The sequence below is a fragment of the Schistocerca piceifrons genome, chromosome 1 (assembly GCF_021461385.2).
Source record: "Schistocerca piceifrons isolate TAMUIC-IGC-003096 chromosome 1, iqSchPice1.1, whole genome shotgun sequence".
NCBI classification, from domain to species: domain Eukaryota; kingdom Metazoa; phylum Arthropoda; class Insecta; order Orthoptera; family Acrididae; genus Schistocerca; species Schistocerca piceifrons.
In genome coordinates, this window is record NC_060138.1 from 1,060,183,041 (window position 1) to 1,060,200,650 (window position 17,610).

General features: G+C 38.7%; 1 protein-coding gene across 1 annotated transcript in view; it reads left to right on the forward strand.

Moving 5' to 3' along the window:
• The window catches only part of LOC124748064 (formylglycine-generating enzyme), a 113,397-nt gene that overhangs the window by 60,211 nt on the left and 35,576 nt on the right, over nt 1-17,610 (forward strand). Inside the window, exon 2 of the mRNA XM_047248955.1 lies at nt 9,984-10,155. Coding sequence (XP_047104911.1) covers nt 9,984-10,155 — 172 coding nt within the window. The remainder of the gene's footprint in view (nt 1-9,983; nt 10,156-17,610) is intronic.

Here is a 17,610-nt window from a genome sequence, read left to right on the forward strand (position 1 = left end):
TATGGAGTGTGGCCGAGAACCTCCCATTTGAATTTCTGCAGGAATGCCACGACTGTGTTGGCCGTATGAGGCTTTGCATTGTTGTGGAGCAGAATGACACCACGGGTGAGATTGCCTGGGCATTCACTGTTGTCCCATGCTGCAGGAAGTGAATCAGAAGGGGGCCATCTTGATCAACGAAGAAGTCGGCATAGCCTTTCCTGCACTCATGTGGGTGACCTTGTCTTTTTTTGGTAGTGGTGACCCTGGATGCTTCCACTGGAGACTTTGTCATTTTGATTCTGGTTTGAAGTGATGACACCATGACTCATCTCTAGCCTCCACTCGTGCCAGGAACGCATTCCCTTCCTGAACATAGGGCTGCAGATGAGCAAGACAGTGGGCTATTTGACATGCTTCCTGGTGTGGTTGAACACTGTGGAGCACCCATTGGGCACTCACTTTGGACATGTGCAGTCGTTCCTTCATGATGGTGTGAACACTTCCGATGCTAAATCCGACTACGGCGGCTATGGCTTTCACTGTCACCCAGCAGTCCTGGGCAATGAGTGCATCCACCAGCTGGATGATGTCATCGGTAATGCAGTGTGATGCTAGAGACATGTACATCATCAGCTGCCCTGAAGCGCTTGTGCCACACCTTGACCCTGGCAAGGGACATGCATTGTTTGCCGTAAACTTCTGACATTCATCGATGAATGTCCGTTCCTCCTACTCTTCCACTGTCAGAAAATGAATAACACCTCTATGCTCTTCTTTTGACACCTACATGTCATTGTTCGCAATGCAGCTGGCAGTGTTGAACGATTGATGCATGCTGCTGCTAGCTGTGTGTAGTCACGTGGCATGCACGCATGCCCTCTAGCGACGAACTGTGAACTTCCACACTGTGGTCGGAACCACACCTCATTAAACACGCCACAATATTATCGTCCTGTCACTGGTTTTGCACATTCTAGACTCCAGCTCTTTCTTTTTGAACGCCCCTAATACATTCAAAGATAGACATTCATATAATATACCATTATGCACATGTGATAATATCAGGAAAATGTTTACTGGTTTGCTTTTCATGTGAGAATAGTACTGCAGCTCTTTATTGTTGAAATTTGTTGCAATAATGTTTAATGTTGGAAATTATAATTTTTGTGTTAATTGTCTAGCAACATTGCTAAGTTTCTTCCAGTAGCACTTACCAGGGATATTTCCTCCTTAATTAACTAACAAATTGCTTCAGTCAGAGCAAAGGAACTTTCTGTATTCGGTAAAAAGGAGCAGCTCCTTTCCATTCACAATCATGCATATATTTGGTATTATACACGAAGACTAGTCTTGAGTTGCTATCTTCTTGTAGATGCACTGCTACCTCCTTGTTAATTTGACGACCAGTGATTCTACGTTCTAAGCATCTGATTACATTAATTCTTATGTCTCTATTGACTGTTTATTTTGAGTAAAGTGACTGAATCTCTGCTGTACCTGTCAGTAGTTTTCCTGTTCTTTCATTCTCCTGCAGGCTATGGAATGTGACTGACTTGTTAGTAAAGTGTGGTATTTGTGTATCACTTGTGTGTGTGTGTAGTATGCTACAGCAACAGATTATTTTTTTCAGTAGAAATTCTCTTAAGAATGAGGACGGCTATTCTTGGATATTGGTGCAGCATCATTGTTACAGAATCATCCAGTCATTCATTTCGTTTCATTGTTGTTGCTGAGGGTTTTCGGGAAATGCACACACATTGAGCCAGTTCCCTGAAGGCTTAACAATTTGATGTTGTTGTTGTGGTCTTCAGTCCTGAGACTGGTTTGATGCAGCTCTCCCTGCTACTCTATCCTGTGCAAGCTTCTTCATATCCCAGTACCTACTACAACCTACATCCTTCTGAATCTGCTTAGTGTATTCATCTCTTGGTCTCCCTCTACGATTTTTACCCTCCATGCTGCCCTCCAATGCTAAATTTGTGATCCCTTGATGCCTCAAAACATGTCCTACCAACCGATCCCTTCTTCTAGTCAAGCTGTGCCACAAACTTCTCTTCTCCCCAATCCTATTCAATACCTCCTCATTAGTTACGTGATCTACCCACCTTATCTTCAGCATTCTTCTGTAGCACCACATTTCGAAAGATTCTATTCTCTTCTTGTCCAAACTATTTATCGTCCATGTTTCACTTCCATACATGGCTACACTCCATACAAATACTTTCAGAAACGACTTCCTGACACTTAAATCTATGCTCGATGTTAACAAATGTCTCTTCTTCAGAAACACTTTCCTTGCCATTGCCAATCTACATTTTATATCTCTCTACTTTGACCATCATCAGTTATTTTGCTCCCCAAATAGCAAAACTCCATTACTTCTTTGTCCCCTTTCCTAATCTAATTCCCTCAGCATCACCTGAGTTAATTTGACTACATTCCATAATCCTCGTTTTGCTTTTGTTGATGTTCACCTTGTATCTTCCTTTCAAGACACTGTCCATTCCATTCAGCTGCTCTTCCAGGTTCTTTGCTGTCTCTGACAGAATTACAATGTCATTGGCGAACTTCAAAGTTTTAATTTCTTCTCCATGGATTTTAATTCCTACTCCGAATTTTTCTTTTGTTTCCTTTACTGCTTGTTCAATATACAGATTGAATAACATTGGGGAAAGGCTACAACCCTGTCTCACTCCCTTCCCAACCACTGCTTCCCTTTCGTGTCCTGCAACTCTTAAAACTGCTTTCAGGTTCCTGCACAAATTGCAAATAGCCTTTCGCTCCCTGTATTTTACCCCTGCCACCTTCAGAATTTGAAACAGAGTATTCCAGTCAACATTGTCAAAAGCTTTCTCTAAGTCTACAAGTGCTAGAAACGGAGGTTTGCCTTTCCTTAATCTATTTTCTAAGATAAGTCATAGGGTCAGTATTGTCTCTCGTGTTCCACCATTTCTACGGAATCCAAACTGATCTTTTCCGAGGTCGGCTTCCACCAGTTTTTCCATTCTTCTTCTGTAAAGAATTCGTGTTAGTATTTTACAGCCGTGACTTATTAAACTGATAGTTCGGTAATTTTCACATCCGTCAACCCCTGCTTTCTTCGGCTTTGGAATTATTATATTCTTTTTGTAGTCTGAGGGCATTTTGCCTGTCTCATACATCTTGCTCACCAGATGGTAGAGTTACGTCAGGACTGGCTCTCCCAAGGCTATCAGTAGTTCTAATGGAATGCTGTCTACTCCCGGGATCTTGTTTCAACTTAGGTCTTTCAGTGCTCTATCAAACTCTTCGTGCAGTATCATATCTCCTATTTCATCTTCATCTACATTCTCTTCCTTTTCTATAATATTGTCCTCAAGAACATCACCCTTTTATAGACCCTCTATATACTCCTTCCACCTTTCTGCTTTCCCTTCCTTGCTTAGAACTGGGTTTTCATCTGAGCTCTTGATATTCATGCAAGTAGTTCTCTTTTCTCCCAAGGTCTCTTTAATTTTCCTGTAGGCAGTATCTATCTTACCTCTAGTGATATACACCTCTACATCCTTACATTTGTCCTCTAATCATCCATGCTTAGCTATTTTGCACTTCCTGTAGATCTCATTTTTGAGACGTTTGTATTCCTTTTTGCCTGCTTCTTCTTCTTCTTCCTCGCGGATGGATCACTTAGGACAACGCGTAATCAACATTTGTTGGCCTTCCTTTTCGCCCAGTATTCCTTCATAAACAATGAATGGGCTAGCTTTCGTTGCGTAGACCATGTACGTCGGTTAATTTTTCTCTCTTCTTCCTCAAAACCCCGTGTGTTTGTGATTTTTCTGATTTCATTTCTGTCATGTAGATTTGGAGACCCTAATTCTCTCAGGTCTTTTTCCGTCTGTTTGTACCAGTTCGGTCTTGTAGTTTTGTTCTTTAAAAATGTATGGATTTTGTGCATTAACCTGTTTGAGTCCATTCTTTCTAAGTGCCCCATGAATTGGATTCTTCTCATGCGCATTGTGTCTGTTATTTTGGAGATATTTTTATATATTTCTGCATTGGGTTTTGGATAATGTACCCCATCTTTAGTTCTTGGTCCTAGGATTTTCCTCACTATCTTACGTTCTTTCACTTCTAATTCCTCTTTTAGTGTTCTGTGTTGAAGGTTTAGTGTCTCAGATGCGTAGAGAGCTTCGGGTCTAATTACTGTTGTGTAGTGTCATATTTTGCAGTTCCACGTGAGACTCTTTTTGTTGTAAATGTTTTTTGTTAATTGAAATGCCGTCTCCATTTTCTGGACTCGTGATCTGACAGATTTCTTTTCATTACAATTTTCTGCAATCCATTCACCTAAATATATAAATTCTTTTACTCGAGAGATGTAGTTATTACCAATTTTGAGATCAGAAGGTGCATCTTTGACGTCAGTCATAAATTTTGTTTTTTCAAATGAAATTTGTAATCCTATTTTAGCTGCCTGTTCTTGTAATAATTCTAGCTGTTTCTGTGCATCAGTAATGTCTTGGGCGATCAGTGCCATGTCATCAGCAAATGCTAAGGAGTGTAATTCTATGCCCTTGTGTCTTGGTCCCAGTCTGTGTGCTGGTGCACCTGCTTTTTTCCATTCTCTAACAACTTTTTCAAGAGCACAATTGAAGAGCGCTGGGGACAGTACATCCCCTTGTCGTACTCCTGTGTCTATTTCAAATTCTGTGCTCAATTCTCCCATAAATTTTACTTTGGATTTGGTCTCTGTGAGTGTTTCTTTTATGATGTTTGTTGTCTTTTGATCTAGTCCAAATTCTGCTAATACTTCAAAAAGAGATTCTCGGTCTATACTGTCATATGCTTTTTTAAAGTCAACAAACGTGATGACATAACTTTTGTTTGAAGTACTATGTAAATATTTTACTGAGTTTTTCAAGTTAAGGATTTGTTCTACGCAAGATCGACCTTTTCTGAACCCACCTTGGTATTCGCCTAGTTTTGAATCCAGCTGAGGTTCTGTGCGGTGTAGTAGGGCTCTAGACAGAATTTTGTATGTTATTGACAATAAAGAGATTCCACGATAGTTGTTGGGGTCTGTTTTACTTCCTTTTTTGTACAGAGGATGTATGATTGCAGTCTTCCAATCTGTGGGGATTTTTTCAGTTTTCCAGATTTCATGTATAATTTCTTTGAGTTTTGCAATAAGATTTCCTCCTGCATTTTTCCATAATTCTGCGATGATTTGGTCTTCTCCTGATGCTTTGTTATTTTTCAGTGACTGAATTATCTCTCTAATCTCTTGTAAACTTGGTGGCTTTGAGTCTGGGTTTCGTTGTGTACGATGGAACTCAAATTTTTCTGTAGGCTTTTCACAATTCAGTAATTTAGAAAAGTATTTTGCAAGAATTTCACAGTTTTCGGTGTTGGTATGAGCAATTTCCCCATGGTCATTTTTGAACTGGAGTGATGGAGGAGAGTACTTTGTTAATTTTTGTTTGAATACTCTGTAGAAATTTCGGGAATTGTTTTTTTTGAAATCATTTTCTATGTCTTGCAATTTTTTGTCTTCATGTTGTTTACGAACTGTTCGTATTGCTTTTGTGACTGTTTTCCTGGTAACTTTGAGATCTTCCAGGGTCTTTTGATTTTTGTTGCACATCCAATTTTGCCACGCCTGTTGTCTGAGATTTATCAGTTGGTCACACTCATCTGTCCACCATGGGTGTTTACGTGTTCTTGTTTGTGGTGCTACAGTTTCAGCTGCATTTAAAAGTCCTGCTTGCAGTTGTTGCCAATTTTGTGGTTTTAAATTTTGCATTTCTTTTGTAAATTGTTCATTGCCATTTATCTTTTGTACATCATATTTACGGTGTGGAGATTTCTTAGTGAATTTTCTTTTTTCTGGAATGACATCTAGGGAGAATTTTGTTGGGTAATGGTCGGAATCTAGGTCTAGTCCATTAAGGACTTTAAGTTTCATGATTTCTACTGTATTTACGCGGGAGATCATTACATGATCCAACTGATATTCACCTAGTCATGGATTAGGTGAGATCCAAGTTTTCATTTTCGAGGCTCTTTTCTTGAAAAATGTTGATTTGAAAAATAGGTCATGGTTTTTGCAGATTTCAATGAGTCGCATGCCATTCCGGTTGGTCTGTGTATGCCCTGACCATTTACCTACCCAATATCGATATTTCTTTTCTTTACCAATTTGTGCATTGAAATCGCACATAAGGATTTTGACATGGTTATTTGGGATTTTTTTGGAGAATATCATCTAATTGGTTCCAGAATTCTTCTACTTCTTCTATTTTGTTTTTGTTAGTGATGTTAGTTGGTGCATGTCCATTGATTAGGGTGTATATCTTATTAGCTGATTTTATTGTCGTCGTGGAGAGCCAACCTGAGTAAGATTTGAAAGTTGCGACTGAATCAAGTATTGATGTATCTACTATAAGTTCAGTTCCAAATTGTGGACAATTTGCCATGGCTCGTTTTCCAGGTTTTCCTTCGTATATCCTGTATCCTTCTGAATCACAAGGATTTTCATCTCTTTATCGTGATTCCTGAAATGCAATAATTTTGATTTTACGTTCTCTGGATTTGTCCAGGATGTTTTTTAGTTTTCCCATTTTTAAGAGAGAATTTACATTAAATGTCATTAGCCAAATTCTAGATTTTGGTTTGATTTTGTTATTACGGGCTTTTGAGGTACTCAGATTTACCTCCATGCACACTTCTGTGGTCTCCCCAGAATCCGAATAGACCACTTGCGGTTTTTCAACCGTGGGATTTGACCCACTGGGGTAATTTGTCTTTGAAGGTGCTGTATCCATGTTGATTTAATTGGACTGGGTTTGTGACTGAAATGGAGATTTCAGTCTGGTAAAACTCAGAGTTCCACTTCTGAGTTTTATAGATCAGCCGCCAGTAACATGTGGAACAGACGCTGTAGGGTTACCGCCACTAACCTGCTTCATTTACTGCATTTTTATATTTTCTCCTTTCATCAATTAAATTCAGTATCTCTTCTGTTACCCAAGGATTTCTACTAGCCCTCATCTTTGTACCTACTTGATCCTCTGCTGCCTTCACTATTTCATCTCTCAAAGCTACCCATTCTTCTTCTACTGTATTTCTTTCCCCCATTCTTGTCAATCCTTCCCTAATGCTCTCCCTGAAACTCTCTACAACCTCTGGTTTAGTCAGTTTATCGAGGTCCCATCTTCTCAAATTCCCACCTTTTTGCAGTTTCTTCAGTTTTAATCTACAGATCATAACCAATAGATTGTGTTCAGCGCCCACATCTGCCCCTGGAAATGTCTTACTGGTTAAAACCTGGTTCCTAAATCTCTGTCTGACCATTAAATAATCTATTTGAAACCTGTCAGTATCTCCAGGCTTCTTCCATGGATACAACCTTCTTGTATGATTCTTGAACCAAGTGTCAGCTATGATTAAGTTGTGCTCTGTGCAAAATTCTACCAGGCGGCTTCCTCTTTCATTCCTCACTCCCTTCCATATTCACATACTAAGTTTCCTTCTCTTCCTTTTCCTACTATAGAGTTCCAATCACACATGACTATTAAATTTTCATCTCCCTTCACTATCTGAATAATTTCTTTTATCTCATCATTTATTTAATCAATCTCTTAATCATCTGCAGAGATAGTCGGCATATAAACTTGTACTACTGTGGTAGGTGTGGGTTTTGTATCTATCTTGGCCTGACAAAAAGGTTGAAATGTTAGAGCAGGAGGTTCTCTAACAGTAATATGGTACCAAAAGTTTCTCTTTGCAGATGTCACAAAAAAAAAAAAAAAAAAAAAAATTACAGATGGCCACACTCAAGTTTCAGATTTGAAGGTAATCCCTTCAAAAGGCAAGGAAACTTAAAAACAGCAAACTTGATGAAAAATGTATGGAATTCTGCAACCAGCACAATTTGAATAAATCATTTTGATGGTTAGTCTGTATTATTCTTTAGAATTAAGCAATAAGTGTACAGCAAAATATGATACACCCAGTTGAAGAGGAGATCTTTGCTGTAGCAACATTTTATGTAATGCCATTGGGTGAATGTGTTTGTCAAGAGATGGCGTGATGGTATTCCCAGTTGCACCAACTGAGTTAATGGCTTCACAGCAATTTCCTTATTTCTGGAGAACTGTTTCTGCAATTCATGATGTATTCCTCCTGATCAGCACAATGAGCAGTTATCCAATTTCTTTGCTTCACAAAGTTGCCACAGGATGAAAGAGGTGCACAGAGGGCAGTGTCTTGCAGTATGCACAGTATTCTGGTGTTGGCAGCATTATGAACAGGACTTGTAAACATCAAGGACATGATGTATCCTGGGCAGGTGCATGTTGTCACCATCAGCACCATGATTTTGACTGGAGAACGAATAGTCAGATCATCACATGTGACATTGCTGTTGAACTGTTGATAAGCAAAGGTACTGTGCATCGCATAATCCATGAAAAGCTTTGTTATCGTAAAGTCGTGTACAGTGGGTGCCCAAATATCTTTCAGAAAATCAGAAGATGGCAAGAATGGGTGCCTGCCAGACCCATCTGTTGAGATTTGTGGAACAAGAAATGAATTGTGTTGCTTACGTTGGGGCATGTGATGAAACATGCTGTCATTACTTTGACCCTGCCTCCAAACGGATTAACATGAAGTGGTGGCACCCCAGCTCTTCTCATCCAGGAAAGCCCACTCTCCCCTGAAGGCCAGAAAATGCTCAGTTTCCTTTTCGGTGAAGAAGGACTTATACCCACAACTGACTAAAACAGGATGCAACATTTGACACATGAGCAGTTTTGCAACATGTTGCTCAGGCTGAAACAGGCCATTAAGGACAGGCTCAGGGGAAAGCTCTCAAATGTAATATCGCTTCTCCAGGACAACACTAAGCTGCGTGTACCAAGGACGACCCTTGAGCTCTTCCCAAAATTTTGTTGGGAGGTCCTTGAAAGTCCTCCTTGCATGTCTGTTTTCTCCCCATGTGACTTGGGTATCTTGTACCCATTAAAACAATAGGGTCAGAGGTTCACCTGTGAATAGGAAGTGCAGGACACCATGGAAAACTGGATCCATCACCAACCCAGAAGTTTTTATACTGAAGTCATCCACTCAACTCACTCCCGAATTGCTGTGATCTGCGTACCAGTGTCAGTGGCCATTATGTATAGGTGAAATGTTCCACATGAACGGTAGTTATAATATTGTTAGTAAAATTTCTTTACAAATAACTGTAGTCACCTTTTCATTTTGGGAGACCATATATATCGATTTGGTCAACTTGCATCACTTTTATTCGTTGTGACAAAACTGCTGGATTCAGAAGATTACCTTCCATATATGTTGAATTATATTTTGATTGGCAGGTAACAATTAAAATCATTGTTATATGATATCAAGGAAGCATCGAGAGTGAAAATGGCAGGGGATGGGGTTGGCATATGGGAGGCTATTGCTTTTAATACTCAGACAGCAAAGAAATCACAGCCAAGTGGCAGCTTTCTTGTGGCCACTTGTTTATTCCATTTCACATGAGTATTTTAGAGCATCTTCCTGTTATAAAAACATGGATACTTGGACTGGAAAGTCTGAAAATCACATAACCCATGATGCATAACCACCCTTTTTTGTCATTTTTGTTAGGACATTTAACTGTGGCCCCTCTTATTTTCCACTTCTGCCTGCAGTCTCACAAAATCAGTTGGAAAATCTTGGATGACACACAGTCCATTATAGTTCTCATTTAGCTTACAGAATTATTCAGCCTAAATCCCTAATTTATTTATTTATTTTTTAATTTTCAAGAAACGGGTACTTCTAAAGAACTAATGAACAGGAGAGAAATCGTAAGCTTAGACAAAATTTACCTGATGTTTATATACACCCACTGAGTTGTATAGCTTGGGGACACACATCATGCATATGCATGTGTATTGTGATTGATGCTTTTATTTCTAGTTTTAGTGCTTCATTCTTAGAAGTAATTTTCAGTTTGTATGTTTCAGACCGTATGGATCATCCGGTGATCCATGTGTCCTGGAATGATGCTTCAAAATACTGTTCTTGGGCACAGAAAAGATTACCAACTGAAGCTGAGTGGGAATACGCCTGCCGTGCTGGACTCAACAATCGTTTATATCCTTGGGGCAACAAGATTCAGCCTCATGGTGAGCATCGGTAAGTACCAAGCTGTTTTTGTATGTCTGTAATGAAAGGAAAGAAAATGTAACTGTTGTGCTGTTAGTGAAGATAAATCATCTCCTTCTTTGCAGTGTAAAGGCATTGTATTGTTATTTGTCTGTGTGTAATTTTTCATGGTGAACATTTCATGAGCGAGTTACTGAGCCACAGTCAGAGATGAAAAAACAAGACAGCTGGGTTCTCTGAAGAAGAGATCTGTTGGACAGAAAGTGGGCACATATTGTGTAATGGTAAGAAAAGAGCTGTATGAAAAAATACAAAGATATTCATTACCCTTTGGCTCTTTCTGTACGAATGGAGTGGGGAAGGTAGCTACCATTAACCATATTATACAGCTTGTATTCTGTTTACTGTCAAACAGTAATCTACAGCTTACCAACATAGAAAAAGTTGAAAAATACCAAATTAAAGGTTTATCATCATTTGAGAAATTTGTTGTAGTTAATACTGCATTGCAGTATATCCAAGATTTCTGTATACTTGTGTTCCATAGATTCTGAAATTAATGGGTTATTTGTGGAAGGTCATACAGAGTAGCTAACATGTCACTTTCCAATACTGTAGAAGACTTGACACCTGTAAATGTTTGTGGCAAAGTGCAAAGGTGCTCCTATCATTCCCTACAATGTACTTGTTTCCCGGTTTCCGTTGTTTTTTGTTTCTCCAGTCTCCATATTGCAAATCTCTACTTCGCTTTCCTTCATCTACATCCTGTTTCCATGGCCTGTTTATCTTTTTGTGAAGGTATCCACTGCCATATATGTTTCAGCCACCTTGTACAATCCATCTTTTAAAGATGCCCATACCAAAGTAGCCTTTTTGTTTCAGTTGTGTATATGATAGTCTCTAACTGCAATTTCCCTCCATATTTCCACATTTCTTATGTGATCCAAGCTTGATATTCATCTAACTACTTCCCCAGTAGTCTATTTCTGTTGCAGGAACCTTTGTTTATATCTTTTATTAATTTCCCAGATTTCTGACACATATATTGCAGTACTTTCCGTAGTTGTATGGTATATTACTTTTTTAATTTTGATTGTTAGTTTTTGTTCCATGAACTAGAATTTAACTGTCTGATTGTCTTCTTGCCTTGTTCAACTTCATTTGCGTTCTTTCCACCAACAGATAATGTTACTCCAAGATATTTAAAAGATTGACTTCTTTTTTTGCCAGTTTCCAAATCCATTGCGTCATTTTTTCCCCAGTGCAAGATATTCAGTTTTAGCAAGATTTATTGAACAACTTTTTTAAAGAACCATCATCTATGGTATTAGCTCCTCACAGGAATACCCTCTAGAGTCTGAAAGTATAGAATGGCACGAGTTTGTTTTTCAGTGTCCCATGTTACTTGGAGCATATTTCCACTAAGATCCACTTGTAAATGGATTCTTTGCTCATGCATGTGTCACTTAATGTTACTGTATGTTTGGTGCACTTTGGGCAAAATAATTCTATTCATGGAGAGATCACCAAAGAGTTAAAATGATTCTCATGGTTATACCCCCAAGGGAATTTTAATTCTCATCGTGCATTCTAGTTTTCTATTTAGTTCACAGAGGTGTCAACAGTTCAAGACTCATTCTGTCAAAACACGTATGTACGATGAACTGAAGCTATACAGTGTACTTAAGTTGAGCAATAGTGTTATCTTCCTTCGTAGACAATTTTGCTTGTGCATTTTGCCCTTCTAGACGTTCTGATTAAAAAGTTGGTAATAATTGTCATTTTACTGACATTTCAAATCTGAGTGCACCTACAATAACAAGAAACCTATAGAAAAATCTGCGAAAATTAATATTAATCAGAGTGAGTTGATTATTGTGCAACTATTTGGCTACGTTGAAAAACAGAGGTGATATGCATGATATGGTGAACCATATAATGAATGTCATTCATCCAGTCATTGAAACATTCATCTTCACAATAGTAAACACGGTCTCCCGTGGTAGAATGCTGAACTATGCTCGACAGCTGAAGGCAAGATGATCACATATTGTTTCCAAAGAGCCCTGCATATTAGTATTTCTTCATGATTTACTACTACTACTCCTCCAGTTCCAGAGACTTAATTAAGGACATGTTTCAAGCATCTGACTTGAAAAACTCTAGCATGTAAAACAATGTACCAGGCTCCTGGCAAAGATGTAGTAGTCTTTTATTGACACATAGTGAAGCATTACCCAGTGACATGGAGAGACAAAGATTTTTTTTAACAGTTGAATAAGCTAGTTAGTCTAGCTTTGTTGGTATTAAAATATTAAATCATTGTGCACAAGTAATTATCATTGGATAAAAACCATTCTTTGGAGATAATTCTCTCATAAATCTCATGTTAGCAACATTAACAGCACCTGCCTACTTATGACCTGTATAACTGTCATGTGTTGTGCTGCATATATACAAGTGTGATTTTCTTTCTTCTTAAATGCAAGTAATAATTTTAAATAATTGTTTCTGCTGAAATGAAACTTCTAATTAACAGCAGACTTAACTTATTTTTCAGCAGAAACTCGTAACAGGTGGGGCCCCTTTTAACAAAGGGTCTTAGTGATCCTATCTTTTCCAGCCTCCATCAACCAATCACTCTTTCGTTCCTGAAGAAGGAATGCATTGTTCTGAAAGTTCAAAGTATTATCTTCTGTTTTAATTGTTTGTGTGATCAGTACTGGGAATTGTGCCTCCTGGAGGAAGGTACTGGCTAGCTTTTCTGACTCCTGCTGATTTTAGTAATTTTCTTTGTTGTACAGCACATTCATTTTCATCACATTACAGAATCATTGTTAATAATTCCTCTGTTAAATTAGGAATGAGATTTAAAAATATGAACTATAAACACACATTGTTTCAGACATCATAGAATAATTTATATTTACAGAATAATTTACATATTTGGGTTAACATTTTGTTCAGTCCATTATTTTAAACAAATGGAAAAAATTAATTGATAAAATATTGAAATACTCATGAATAGATTATGCAGATGTGAGTTAGCAGTGAAGCATATAGGAATGAAAAATTAATTTCAACATGCCTCATACTTCATTGTGTGACGACTCATCCACTCGTGTTGCTTGTGCTGTATTGATGTTTGTATGTTACATTTTAATGGAATGTATTTGTGAACAAAAGAGCAGCTCCTAGCCTACCTGTGAAGTTGATCTCTCATTTAGCTGAGACTGAGAAATGTAAGTTATGTGCAGCATTTGTACTTTTCACAGGCAGCTGTGGAGAAGATTTTACTGGTTTAACACATTGGCTAGATTACCCAGTTTCCTCAGAGCAACCAGTAGGCATAGTAGTTATACATAATTAACTGAATTTTCTCACATTATTGTTAGGGAGATTCTAATAATTTTGCTGTTGAGCACCCAAAAGTCCCAAACCAATATTGGTTTAATGTTAAATGTTACAGGAAAGTACTTGTTGAATGTGACTACATAAAAGTTAAAAGAGACCACTCACCAAAAGACAGAAGCATTGAGTTGTTGATAGGCACACACAAAAGGAGGAAAATCTGCTAGCTTTCGGACTTATCCTTTGATTAGCTGGAGTTCACACACATGTGCCTATGCCCCTACATGATGCAGGCTATACTTCAAAGTCCAGAACTAGCAAGTGTCCTTTGGTCTGCCATTATGTATGTTTCAGTGACACTGCTTAATAATAAGTATGTATAATTTTGTTTTGAATCATCCACATTTATACTCGTGTGAACATTAACCCGAATGGTAACATTTATTCTTTTCTTTTTCCTGTGTAATTAGCCTGTAAATGTATGTAGCTTGGTTGATACTGATGTATTATAAGAGAAAATAATATTTATGTAATCAGGTCACCTTGCTTTTTGAAGATGTGGAAGTAGCCAGTAATATTTAACTAATGAACACAATTGATGCTACTACTTTTTATCTGGGAACAATATGTTGCTTAGCTAGAGTGTCAAAATTCAGTTCAATTAAAGAGCAATTGGATAAAAACAAATGGTATGTAGATGGGAAAGATAGTCCTCAAAACTCATTCACATGTACTGGCATGTACCAGCATGCTCATATTCTAATGAGAAGGTAGACGACATCTACTGACAGTTACAGAAGATGATAAATAACAGCAAATCTCACTGCAAGAAGACAATGGGGGATTCTAAAATGAAAACTAAACTAAAAACAAATTTTACAGTCGAAAACTTCTGGCAAGAAATGTTGTGCTCATGCAATAGATCCTTGGAAACAGCTAAATGAATCTTAAAATGAGGTGGTTGTTGTTGTCGTCAGTCATGAGACTGGTTTGATGCAGCTCTCCATGCTACTCTCTCCTGTGCAAGCTTCATCTCCCAGTACCTACTGCAACCTACATCCTTCTGAATCTGCTTAGTGTATTCATCTCTTGGTCTCCCTCTATGATTTTTAGCCTCCACGCTGCCCTCCAATCCCTTGATGCCTCAGAACATGTCCTACCAACTGGTCCCTTCTTCTTGTTAAGTTGTGCCACAATCTCCTCTTCTCCCCAGTTCTATTCAATACCTCCTCATCAGTTATGTGATCTACCCATCTAATCTTCAGCATTCTTCTGTAGCACCACATTTCAAAAGCTTCTATTCTCTTCTTGTCTAAACTATTTATTGTCCATGTTTCACTTCCAGACATGGCTATGCTCCATACAAATACTTTCAGAAACGACTTCCTGCCACTTATATCAATACTCGATGTCAACAAATTTCTCTTCTACAGAAACGCTTTCCTTGCCATTGCCAGTCTACTTTTGATATCCTCTCTACTTCGACCATCATCAGTTATTTTGCTCCCCAAATAGCAAAACTCTTTTACTACTTTAAGTGTCCCATTTCCTAATCTAATTGCCTCAGCATCACCTGACTTAATTTGACTACATTCCATTATCCTCGTTTTGCTTTTGTTGATGTTCATCTTATATCCTCCTTTCAAGACACTATCCATTCCGTTCAACTGCTCTTCCAAGTCCTTTGCTGTCTCTGACAGAATTACAATGTCATCTTCTCCATGGATTTTAACACCTACTCTGAATTTTTCTTCTGTTTCCTTCACTGCTTGCTCAATATACAGATTGAATAACATCGGTGATAGGCTAAAACCCTGTCTCACTCCCTTCCCAACCACTGCTGCCCTTTCATGCCCGTCGACTCTTATAATTGCCATCTGGTTTCTGTACAAATTGTAAATAGCCTTTTGCTCTCTGTATTTTACCCCTGCCACCTTCAAAATTTGAAAGAGAGTATTCCAGTCAACATTGTCAAAAGCTTTCTCTAAGTCTACAAATGCTAGAAACGTAGGTTTGCCTTTCCTTAATCTAGCTTCTAAGATAAGTCATAGGGTCAGTATTGCCTCACATGTTCCAATATTTCTACGGAATCCAAACTGATCTTCGCCGAGGTCGGCTTCTACCAGTTTTTCCATTCTTCTGTAAAGAATTCGCGTTAGTATTTTGCATGCGTGACTTATTAAGCTGATAGTTAGGTAATTTTCACATCTGTCAGCACCTGCTTTCTTTGGGATTGGAATTATTATATTCTTCTTTAAGTCTGAGGGTATTTCGCCTGTCTCATACATTTTGCTCACCAGATGGTAGAGTTTTGTCAGGACTGGCTCTCCCAAGGCCGTCAGTAGTTCTAATGGAATGTTGTCTACTCCCGGGTTTTTCAGTGCTATGTCAAATTCTTCAAGCAGTATCGTATCTCCCATTTCATCTTCATCTACATCCTCTTCCATTTCCATAATATTGTCCTCAAGTACATTGCCCTTGTATAGACCCTCTATATACTCCTTCCACCTTTCTGCTTTCCCTTCTTTGCCTAGAACTGGGTTTCCATCTGAGCTCTTGATATTCACACAAGTGGCTCTCTTTCCTCCAAAGGTCTCTTTAATTTTCCTGTAGGCAGTATCTATCTTACCCCTAGTGAGATAAGCCTCTACATCCTTACATTTGTCCTCTAGCCATCCCTGCTTAGCCATTTTGCACTTCCTGTCAATCTCATTTTTGAGACGTTTGTATTCCTTTTTGCCTGCTTCATTTACTGCATTTTTATATTTTCTCCTTTTCATCAATTACATTCAATATTTCTTCTGTTACCCAAGGATTTCTACTAGCCCTCATCTTTTTACCTATTTGATCCTCTGCTGCCTTCACAACTTCATCCCTCGCAGCTACTCATTCTTCTTCTACTGTATTTCTTTCCCCCATTTGTGACAATCGTTCCCTTAGGCTCTCCCTGAAGCTTTGTACAACCTCTGGTTTAGTCAGTTTATTCAGGTCCCATCTCCTTAAATTCCCACCTTTTTGCAGTTTCTTCAGTTTTAATCTACAGTTCATAACCAATAGATTGTGGTCAGAGTCCACATCTGCCCCTGGAAATGTCTTACTGGTTAAAACCTGGTTCCTAAATCTCTGTCTGACCATTAAATAATCTATTTGAAACCTGTCAGTATCTCCAGGCTTCTTCCATGGATACAACCTTCTTGTATGATTCTTGAACCAAGTGTCAGCTATGATTAAGTTGTGCTCTGTGCAAAATTCTACCAGGCGGCTTCCTCTTTCATTCCTCACTCCCTTCCATATTCACGTACTACGTTTCCTTCTCTTCCTTTTCCTACTATAGAGTTCCAATCACACATGACTATTAAATTTTGATCTCCCTTCACTATCTGAATAATTTCTTTTATTTCATCATGCATTTCTTCAATTTCTTCGTCATCTGCAGAGGTAGTTGGCATATAAACTTGTACTACTGTAGTAGGGATGGGCTTCGTGTCTATCTTGGCCACAATAATGCTTTCACTATGCTGTTTGTAGTAGCTTACCCGCACTCCTATTTTTTATTCATTATTAATCCGACTCCTGCATTACCCCTATTTGATTTTGTACTTATAACCCTGTATTCGCCTGACCAAAAGTCTTGTTCCTCCCGCCATCTAACTTCACTAATTCCCACTATATCTAACTTTAACCTATCCATTTCCCTTTTCAAATTTTCTGACCTACCTACCCGATTAAGGGATCTGACATCCCGCGCTCCGATCCGTAGAACACCAGTTTTCTTTCTCCTGATAACGACGTCCTCCTGAGTAGTCCCCGCCCAGAGATCCAAATGGGAGACTATTTTACCTCTGGAATATTTTACGCAAGAGGATGCCATCATCATTTAACCATACAGTAAAGCTGCATGCCCTCGGGAAAAATTACGGCTGTAGTTTCCCCTTGCTTTCAGCTGTTCGCGGTACCAGCACAGCAAGGCCGTTTTGGTTAATGTTACAAGGCCAGATCAGTCAATCGTCCAGACTGTTGCCCCTGCAACTACCGAATAGGCTGCTGCCCCTCTTCAGTAACCACACGTTTGTCTGGCCTCTCCACAGATACCCCTCTGTTGTGGTTGCACCTATGGTACGGCTATCTGTATCG